At 34.9% G+C, this 10,369-nt stretch overlaps 1 protein-coding gene across 5 annotated transcripts; it reads right to left on the reverse strand.

Annotated features, from left to right (window-relative positions):
- Positions 1–507: 507 nt before the first annotated feature.
- LOC110805742 (uncharacterized) lies at positions 508–5,587 on the reverse strand. 5 transcript variants are annotated; one of them, XM_056835459.1, is made up of 11 exons: positions 5,350–5,587; positions 5,125–5,248; positions 4,845–4,962; positions 4,672–4,758; positions 4,473–4,597; positions 3,096–3,192; positions 2,926–3,003; positions 2,620–2,839; positions 1,757–1,980; positions 1,041–1,112; positions 508–858 (listed from the first exon to the last, which is right to left on the reverse strand). In XM_056835459.1, exons 2-10 carry the CDS (start codon positions 5,229–5,231, stop codon positions 1,089–1,091), a joined length of 1,080 nt encoding a protein of 359 aa, XP_056691437.1. In that variant the 5' UTR covers positions 5,232–5,248; positions 5,350–5,587; the 3' UTR covers positions 508–858; positions 1,041–1,088. The 5 variants fall into 5 exon arrangements, with proteins under 5 accessions (XP_056691437.1, XP_056691438.1, XP_056691436.1 ...); XM_056835460.1 differs by having other exon boundaries at positions 508–896; positions 4,845–4,959; positions 5,350–5,586; XM_056835458.1 differs by having other exon boundaries at positions 508–896; positions 5,350–5,586.
- Positions 5,588–10,369: the final 4,782 nt, after the last annotated feature.

The raw sequence follows: 10,369 nt of genomic DNA on the forward strand, positions 1-10,369 counted from the left end.
AAGTCAAAATATTGCGATTAGAAGATAGTGGGACTAGTAGTTCGGATTGTCAACCATTAGCATTGTATTTCAGACAAAGCCATGTGCATTGTGCATTGACATTCCCTATTTCAGAGTTCAGACCATTTCCTAAATCTTTGAGGAGTCAACCCATGTTGTCCCAGTAAATTCCTAGAAGCACGGGGAGTATAGTGGGACAACATGTGGGCTGCCCAAGCCCGTTGTAAGCCCGGAACAATGTTGGGCCACATGGACATCAATTTAGAATGGGACACGAGCACGACAAACCAGCCCCCACACACTTATTTTTTAAGTAATCAACAAAACATCATAAAATTAATAAGAGGGTCCGCTAACACGGCACGATCTGACCCGACACATCACATGGGATTGACAGTGCACTAATCTCATTTGTGGAAGAGAAGCAAGAAGCCGACACGACTTTTCCTTGACTTGTACTAGGCCCAGCTCGTTAGGGTACGAGGAGGCACGTGCCCAACTCTAACGAGGAGACTAAAACCTTAAATTGCTGAAATAAGTTGCAACTTTAAACTTACAAGCTGGTACAGAATCTTGTCTATAGCTGGTACAGAATCTTGTCTAGCAAGTGACAATTAACTTGCTTATTACTCGCTAGTGGACGGCGAATTAGGCACTGAATATATTCCTAATGATTCACATTTAACATAAACACTGACATAAGTTTGGATGCACCGAAGCATACTCCGTACTTGTAACTACGAAGAACGAGTTCCTGTCAGTTTTTGCATAGTTATTATCGTATCCATACTGGTATCTGTGTCTATTTGTAGCGTAATTTAGCCGCCTCATAACCAGCAATACAGCATGGAACACGATCTGAGTAGACGGACAAGTTTACAAGCACTGAGCATCAACTGTCAAGAAAAAGAATTATTCCGTAACAGAAGCAGATTTCAACTTAATACCAAATGATTTGAAATGCGACAAGAGAAAAACAAGTCGGAGGCACCAAAATACAGGACCTGAAAATCTGATATCAAATAAACATATTCATGTACCTGGAAAAGGCTAGCAGAGGTTGCCACAGAAATACAAGTTTCACCGAGTCAATTGAGTTGAACTACAACGTGCTGGACCAAAAACAAGATAAAGAGTTATGCTGAATGCATCCCCCAATTATAACAAATTTTACATGATCTATTACTGTACTATTAAATTAGTACATATTTTCTTTACATTATTTATTTCCTCTTCTTATTAAGAATAGTAATTTACCTGTAAAACAAAATGAAAACTAAACCTTCTACAAGTTCTGCTTTTAAACAAAAAAATCTGACTGTCAAGATTATATACGCTCTGTAATTAAGAAGATTACATAAAGATTACGTTTAACATTTTCCTTCAAATTTTTTAAATCAACTTCATTGTTTTGGATTGTCCTAATTTTAACTCCTTAATTGAACCGTCACTCTCCTCGTTTGTCATGCATCGTCTTGAAGTATTACCACATCAAACCAGTTGCGTACTCAAAACACATTAGTAGACTAAACGAAAAGTCTGTTTCATGCATGCTACTCCAAATTAATTAGGGATGTTGCCAATTATCAGACTATTTAGTGATTAAAAACAAAAACCGAGCTTAAGTTTGTTTGTTTTTCTTTCAACCAGCTCTTGATTACTCGAACTTGACCACTTGTTTTGATTAGCAATTTAGCAGAATTAACGGGGAACTCCATAGAGATAAGATAATACAAGGTGAAGAAGATTATCACACCTTAATTTGTGTCCTTTTGTAAGTGTAAGTGATGTGGACGGATCCATCGCTGGCTTGGATGACAGCTGGATACGAGAATTCCATTTCTGAAGTATCTTCAAGAGTCAAAGCATCAATCCACGAGTCACCATCATCACAAGACACAGCAACCTTGAGTAATCCTCGCGAGTCAATATTGTAAGCAAGCACAACACGACCATCCTTTAGCTTCACCCCATCAATTCCTAGTTAGTGATAATTTGTGTAAGTCAGAGGAGACGCAATCAAACTACATGGAAACCCTAGAACTCTAGCGACCCATTTGATAACCGGTAAGAAATTGTGGGAATGAGAATAAATCAAAGTGTTATTGAACAAGGAAAATAACATCAAATGTCTATGGTAATGAAACCTTATCTGAAAAATTGGTGTTTCTTCGTAAATTTTCATTACCATTCCCCAGATGGTAATGAAATTTATAAAGGAAAATAAATAATTTTGAGTGAACCATGAGAATGAATATTGATTTTCCATACAAATTTACATATAAATTCATTCCCATAGACACCATTTATGGCCGGCTACCAAACGGGCCGTAAATCTAAGAGAATGTTTTCTTGTCAAACTAAAATGAAGATACAAGTGCAGAAGGTTGACAGAATATATAGTAAGATGTATATTTAGTTATTTACAGTTCGATATGTTCTATAAATCTTAATATCTTCTCTTATTTACAAAATGCAAGGTGTAATCTTAATACTGAGATTAAGGAGTTGAGCAGCTGCGTGTATAAAATGAAGACATTGAGTCATAATATTCACATAAATTAATTGCTGCTAAAAGATTAAAGATATCACAATAGAAAAATGCTTTCTGAAAAGAACCTGAATTAGGATTTGGGAGTACAGTCGGCTGTGCGTGGCTCCAGGTAAGTCCTCCATCTAAGGATTCCGACATACAAACTCTGCCAATAGCAGACCTCAAAAGAACCCGTAAACTCCCATTTGCTGTCTGGTAAGGTACAGGTTGAATCACACTCAGTCCCTCACCAGGGATATATATTGGTCCATTTTTTCTCCAAGTTTTACCTAAATCCGATGTTACCTAGAAAAGTGAAAAGGAAAAAAAGGAGTCAAAATCAAAGTAAAAGAAGAATGTTCAATTTTGTATATGCTCTTAAAATGTCAGACCTCAACCCAAGCTCCCCAAGAGTTCCAGCTTTCTACAGAAGACCCACAGATCATCTGCCCATCGTCCAACAGAATAGGCTGAAGAGATGACAAAAGAAAACATCTAAGAATGAATGTATGGTTCAAATCATGCTATCAAAGGGGAAAAAGGTACAGGGGCTTATCTAAACCTTATTTTTTATTGGTCCTAATACACCAGGAGGAAGCTGTTCTCTATTAGTCCAAGTATAACCTTCATCGAATGAGCGCATCATGCATCCAGTCCAACTGAAGTTCATTTACCAAATAATGAGAACAAGTAACATAATTACAATAAATAATATCACTGATTGCTACAGTCATTGATCCTCAACGAATTCAAAGTACTCATCATTCGTATTAACTGTGCTTCTAGTGACAATATATAGAATAGATGTGGCTGGATTTAGTACTCATGTTGGATTAGAGGCAACTCTTATAGATTAAGGCTCCGTTTGGTAGGGCGTAAAACGTTTTCATGGAAAACGATTTTCCCCTTTTCAATCATTTTACGTTGTTTGGTTGGGTAAGGGATGTAAAACAATTTTCCATGACTCCTTCAAAGGTGGAAAACCCTTTTCCATTTGAAAGGGAGGGAAACCACTTTTCCTTCTTTCCTCCTTACCTCCCTCTCCTTTTTTTCCCCTCAATCTTCACCATCTTCTCCCATTTTCCTTTAAGTTACCAAACAAAGGAAAACTAGTTTGGAATTGTGTTTTCACTTGAAAAATGTTTTCCATGGAAAATCATTTTACAATGAAAACGTTTTACGCCCTACCAAACGGAGCCTAACTTTCACAGCATTAATGTCATTTTAATGGGAAACGAGTGACTTGTAAAAAGATGTGGGCTGAATTAGTCCATCTTAAATTCTTAATGACTACGCTTGTTATAAAGCTTGTTTAGAGATGAGGCTTCGGTAAAAACTTTCAAAGTGAACATTAGGGTGGAAATAAACTATACAAACACCTTAGATGGAACTAAGTACACGAAAAAATGATCCTTAGAACAATACTCTTTTACTTCAATGTTCTTGGTTTTATTCAGGTCAGTTATCTGTTCTCTAGGAATGATCTAGTCCATCAGCTGCTTTTTCGAGCACTTAGTTTTTTCCCCTTTGAAATAAGCATGTAAGAACTCCATAACTTCCAATAAAATATAAGAGAGGCAAGAGTAACTGAACAATTGAAAACAAATTCGCATCTGAACACAATCAAGGGTTTTACTCGTTTCATTCTTCAATACATTTATCAGAAGGCATATTATCAATATCATGTTATAAGACAGAATTTTTTGTCAGCTTAAGAACGAAAAACAGAAAAGCATCCACACAATTGCACCATTGTCGATATTACAACTAAGGTATCCGACAAACCACCACTGCACTTAAATAGAGTATATTCCTCATTTCTATCAAGTTTAATTGGGTGCAAAAAAACCTTAACATTCCATGAATCAGAAAATGTTCTAAGATATTCATTCCAAGCAAGAAAAATACAAAGCCAACAAGAGCAAACTAAGGAACTTACTTCTGAACACCTTGACCAACTCTGTAAAACAAAAGCAACTGATTGCATGCTTTAAAGAGTACAGGATTCCACATTGGAACCGAAGGCTCTTCATCGACAACAATAGGTTTACTCCAAGAACCATCCTACAAAATATCAAACCAGTACCCTAAGCAAAATGACTGCATCAATAAATTTGTAACTTATAAAAGTTCACTACCTTATATCTTTGCAACCAAATCTTAACATCCGGGGCACCTTCCTCAGTTCCCCCGAAAAAAGCAACCAAAAAATGATCCTTCTCAACCTACAAGTTACAAAACTCTAGTGTTCAGCTACAAACTCTACAACAATGTCAAGTAACCAATTCACCAAACAATCTAAATTAGTCACCTCAACAATGGTAGAAGCATGGCAGTTCTTAAACGGGCACGAATCGACAGGAAATGTGAACTCTTCTTTCAGAACTGTCACCATGGTATTGTTTTTGAGCAATTCAGCTGTTCCCCTACTGTAATTTACTACTAATTAGTGCATATTTAAGGAAAAAAATCACAAACAATTACACAAACTTCCATCATTCACACTTCAATTCAAAACAGTCAATTTCTCTAAACCCTAAACCCTAAAAAAACCAAGAAATGATTCAAAAATATGCCAAAAAAATGCCCACCTGCTAAAATTGGAATGCAAATTTAAATGAGCATTGATAGAATTAGCCGCAAAGAAGTAAAAAGAAAACAAAATGATAAGTAGTAGAAATTGAACTGATTTCAACATTTTATTCAGTGACAAATCTGCATTAACATCAAAGAGGAAGAATGTAAATCAGAAATGTGCTAATTAAGCCCACATTATTGAAAGAATGAATCTTGGAAATTGGAGTACATTCTCTTACCTTAAATACTCTTGCACCAAAAAAGATTCGAACTTTCAGTTATGTTACTTCACTTGTACTCCAATTATCTGTATTGAAAAAGGAGAAATTAAAAGTTGAAGGGTAGCTTCTTTTCTGGTTGAATCTAGAGCTTTCATTAGTTTGGTGTGTGCTAATGAGTTTAATTAATCAATTTTTTGGTACCAGGATGTGTTTGTTTAGAGTGTTGTCCGGAATTTTTGTGATACTATGCTCTGTGCGAGGAAGTTTTGGCCACAAGTGGATTATGTAATATAAATCGAAAAAATAAAGAAAAAATTACGGTTTTTTCATGAAATGCCCCTGAGGTTTGCAATAATGCACCAAATACCCCTGCGCGTTTCAAAATTCATAGAATACCCCTATTTTTTCCGTACTGTTCACCAAATACCCCTATTATGGTTTTCCGTTAGTCCTCCGTTAAGTCATGTTTATAATTCACCAAATACACCTATATATAAAATTTTTGCATATTATACATCTATTTATAAAAAAAATTGCACCAAATACCCAAACTCCTATTAAACTGCAGAATTTGAATCTAACGGCTAGTTTTATTACAATATAGCCGTTATGTTCTTGCTGCTTATAAGTAAGGCTAGTGTTCACTCGAATTGCTGCATGTTTACCCTTTCATTTCCTAATTAGACATGAGTTCTAATTCAAAAAACGAATCATCTTTCATCCCTAATTGATCATATGTAAGAGTCATATCTATTGTCATCCCAAACCGAATCAAAAACTTGAATCCTTCAACAATGATTCCGACAACAAAATTCTAAACCCAAGGCCTTCGCATCGCCTTTCCTATGCGTCATATCTAGGTCTATTTCTTCTCACTCCTGCAACTAATAGTCTAACACTCATTCCCCATTTCCTAAGTGAATTTTTTTTGATAAGTTTGGCTGCATTTTTATTGAAGGCTCGTGGCCAATGTGATGAATAGGCCCAATTACAGACTTTTTCTTTTACAAAATGATCAGAATGAAAGAAACAGTGTTATTTTTTATTTACAGCCAATCAACATTGAAGGAAACTATTGTAGTTTATCGAGTACGGAGTGATAATTCAAAGCCAAACCACTGTCTTCTAAACACTTCGAGCTTAATTGTTTATGTCAGAAAGTTTCCTCCAGAAAAACCAGTCAGACCAAAAGAACTAACGAAAAATAAATCAAATTCATTATACACATTGAAGATTATGTACAAAATCAATTTGAGCTAAATCAATTCGAAAAATTGAATAAGCTGGATATACTTCAATCGACAAAATTAAACAAATAAAGAATTTCACTCCTTTAACATACAAAATAAAACGCAAAAAATTCAAGCAAAATCAGGAATTTTTTTAAAAAAATAAACGCACAAAATCGCAAGTCCTAATGTTAGCAACCAAAATTGTTAAATTTTTAACACATAATCAAGAACGCGTTTTATCAGTCCCTTTTCGGGCTCAAACTCGTTCTCAAATTGGTTTAAGATCAAAATCACCCTCTCCATGGCACATTGGTCATTCAAGCTGACCTCAATCTTCGATTTCCGAGATTGTTTTACAAGTAATTCTAGCAGTTCCTCACTTCATAGTGAATTAAAGTAATTATATCAAGGGATGTAGCAATTGATATATGAGCTCAATCAGTCCAATCACCTCCCCCTCCACCAACAACCACAACAAGATCAAACCGCTCTCAAAGCCCTAATTTCTCCCTCCGAAACCGCCGTCGAATTCGCCCACCATGACCTCTGCCCGCGTCAACAACGGAAGTTTCGGGTGTTGTCCCTCCTCCGTCATCTCCGCCCAACGACGGTCACTCCTCTTTCTACGTTACCCAATTTGTTCTACTTCTCTCTCATTAGCTCCGGCGAGGTAGGCAAAGGCCGTGAGGAGTGGTAGGCGACAGAAGCGGGGTTGAAGATGGTGACGGCGGTGAGGTGAGGAGTGGTGTTGGTTCAGTGGGAGGAGAGAGAGAGTTTTGGTAGGTGGGTTGAGTGGGAGGAGAGAGAACGTTTGCAGATGAATGGGGAAGAAAGCCATATAAGGGCAAAAACGTAAAATCCTGCTAACGGAAGACTAACGGACGTTAAATCCAAGTGTATTTTATGAACTGTACGGAAAAATAGGGGTATATTATGTATTTTGAAACACGCAGGGGTATTTGGTGAATTTCGTGAAACCTCAGGGGCATTTCATGAAAAAACCGAAAAAATTAATGGGTATAACGGATTCCGTTAGGAAAAAAAGGGGGAAAGGGAGTGAGAGGGAAACTTCCTAACCTAACCAACCCAAACAACAAGCGCATAAGAGAGAAACGCATGCCTCCTCTCCTCGTCATTTCTGCAGAATATCAAACTCTTCAAGGTAAGGTCTCATCCCTATTTCTTGGTGTTTTTACAAAGTTTTGTAATTAGGTGTTAACATTTAGGGCAAACAAAAATTGGAATCATAATTGTTGAAATTATCAGGATTTATTGTTATTGATTATTGAAATTAGAATCATAGTTTATGCTTACATATGACCATTTGCGTGTTTAGGCTTATAATTTGGTGTTGAAAAATATGGCAATTGGGATTTTTATTGAAATTTAGGCTTTAAATTTTTGTAGATTGGATATGTTACTTTCCATTTATTAGAAATAAGAATTCAGGAAGAGAATTATCATAGATAATTTTTATTGAGAGTGAGGGATAGCTCAGTTGGTTAGAGCTTTCATCCCGGTTCCAGGTGATCCTGGGCTCGATTCTCATTCCTGCCCCTATGGCTCACTCGCACCAAAAAAAATTAGATAATTGTTATTAATTTACACCATTCTAAATGTTTAACTCGGCTCGGCTCTGCTTTGCTTTGCTTATGTATTGGTACTGAAATGTTATGAGTACTCTATAATGTTGTATTGGTATTGAATACATGCAGAGAAAAAAAACAAGGACTTGATTTTGTGAAATATTGCAATTCATCTCAGCTCAGCTTTGCTTATGTATTGGTACTTAAACGTTATGTGTTAGTACTTTATAATGTTGTATTAGTATTGAATATATGAGAAAAAAAACAAGGACTTGATTTTGTGAAATATTTCAACTCGACTCTGCTCTGCTTTGCTTATGTATTGGTACTGAAACGTTATGCATTAGTACTATATAATGTTGTATTGGTGTCGAATATATGCGAAAAAACATGGATTTGATTGAATACGTTTCTTCATGGATTTGATTGAATACGTTTCTTCATTAACTTCTCTTCTTTTTTGGAACCAGGAAGAGAAAGACGGATCCTTATACTCCCTGGAAGTTCATGATGACACTTTCTTTGAGGTGATTTATTATCTCTTCCTACATCGGAGTGGGACATTTTGGCGCTTATGACGTTTATTACCATGTTGTATGGTTGGATTCTCCTTTTTGGGGGGCAGTTATGTTATTCTCGCTTTTGGATTCTCCTTTCTTGGGCACTTTATATTGTATTCTTATTAAGTATTATGATGTTTTAGTAAGTCTTGAATTTAACAGTAATCAATATTGTATTTTTGCTTTTGGATTCTCCCTTTTTATGGACTAATGAGTTCAAATAACTATAGGAGTAATCACATAATGTTGTCAATTACCTCATGAATGTGACTTTAACCCATTGAAGTTTAAAAACCTATAAACATGATTTTAACTCATTCAAGTTGGAATACAATATTGTGTTGGTACTTATTGTAAAGGAAGTGATGCATTTACAAGAAAAAAGATCTCAATCAGTACCCTTGGCAATCATAATAGTACCAAAATTTGTTGTATTGGTATGTATTTTTAAGGGTTTGTCATGAGTTGGAACTCTCGCATCAGCTGGATCAGCTTACGCTACAATTTGAAATAAATATTGGTAATATTAATTGTGCGACATTAGAAAAGGTAAATATTGATATAAGAATATAATAAAGAAAAACAATAATAATGAAAAGACATAACCACTCCTTCTAGTTTTGTTTGAAGTTACACATCCTCTTCCTTCAATAAGATGAACTACTAATATTTTTGGATCTCGTATGATCTTAGCTTATGTTCAATTTGGTTTGTCATCCAATATATTTCTTGTATCTCATGTGTATATTATATGATAACCATATGTTACATTTAATTTATTTGTTACACAGTATCCTAGTTCAATCCTATGTATTTTATAAAGTGATATATGTGTTTTTGTAAAATGATTCACTTCATATAATTCATGTTAGTTAAGTATTACGATTAATCACACTCATATGTTTCTAATACAACTTTACCTCTCAATGTGAATTTGACCCATTGGCCATTGGACACTTATTGCATTGGTACTTGTTTTTGTAGCAGGTAATACATTTACATGGAAAAGGGAGCCCTTGAACACTAAGTTGGAACTCTTTGGGACGGGAAATGTACCCTCCTTTTTTGTATTTGCATTCATTTTTTTTTTCAAAGGCTTTTCTTATTAACAATTAAATAAATTTGGATAATGTTGAACGTCGCCTTAGAAAAAGCTAATATTGTATAAGATTATAATAATAAAAATTAACGTTATTCATAACTCATACTATTCCTTTTTGGTTTGGTTGTAGTTACTAAACCTCCTTCATCAATAAGGCGAACTATTGATACTTTTGAATCTCATATTAGCTAGCATGATATATGGAACATACTATACAAATTAGTTAAAGGTTGGTTTGTCACATAATATATTCCTTAAGTTTCATGTGTATTTTATGAATAATATTGTCTTTGATTCTTGGATTATTGAAATAAAAAAAGTATTGATATTTGCGAATTTTGCTTTAATAAATACTATAATAATTAACATTGTTATGTAACAATAGGTTATGTATAATTTATTTGAATTTCCTTCTTCAACCTTCATATGAATTTTATGAAATGATTCACTTCATATACTTCATATAGATAAATGTTACGATTAATTGCAATCATATGCCATTTAATTATATTATTTGACCCATTATCCATTGAAGTCGGAACACCCGTTTTGTATTTG

Source organism: Spinacia oleracea, chromosome 2 (assembly GCF_020520425.1).
Source record: "Spinacia oleracea cultivar Varoflay chromosome 2, BTI_SOV_V1, whole genome shotgun sequence".
Taxonomy (NCBI): Eukaryota; Viridiplantae; Streptophyta; class Magnoliopsida; order Caryophyllales; family Amaranthaceae; genus Spinacia; species Spinacia oleracea.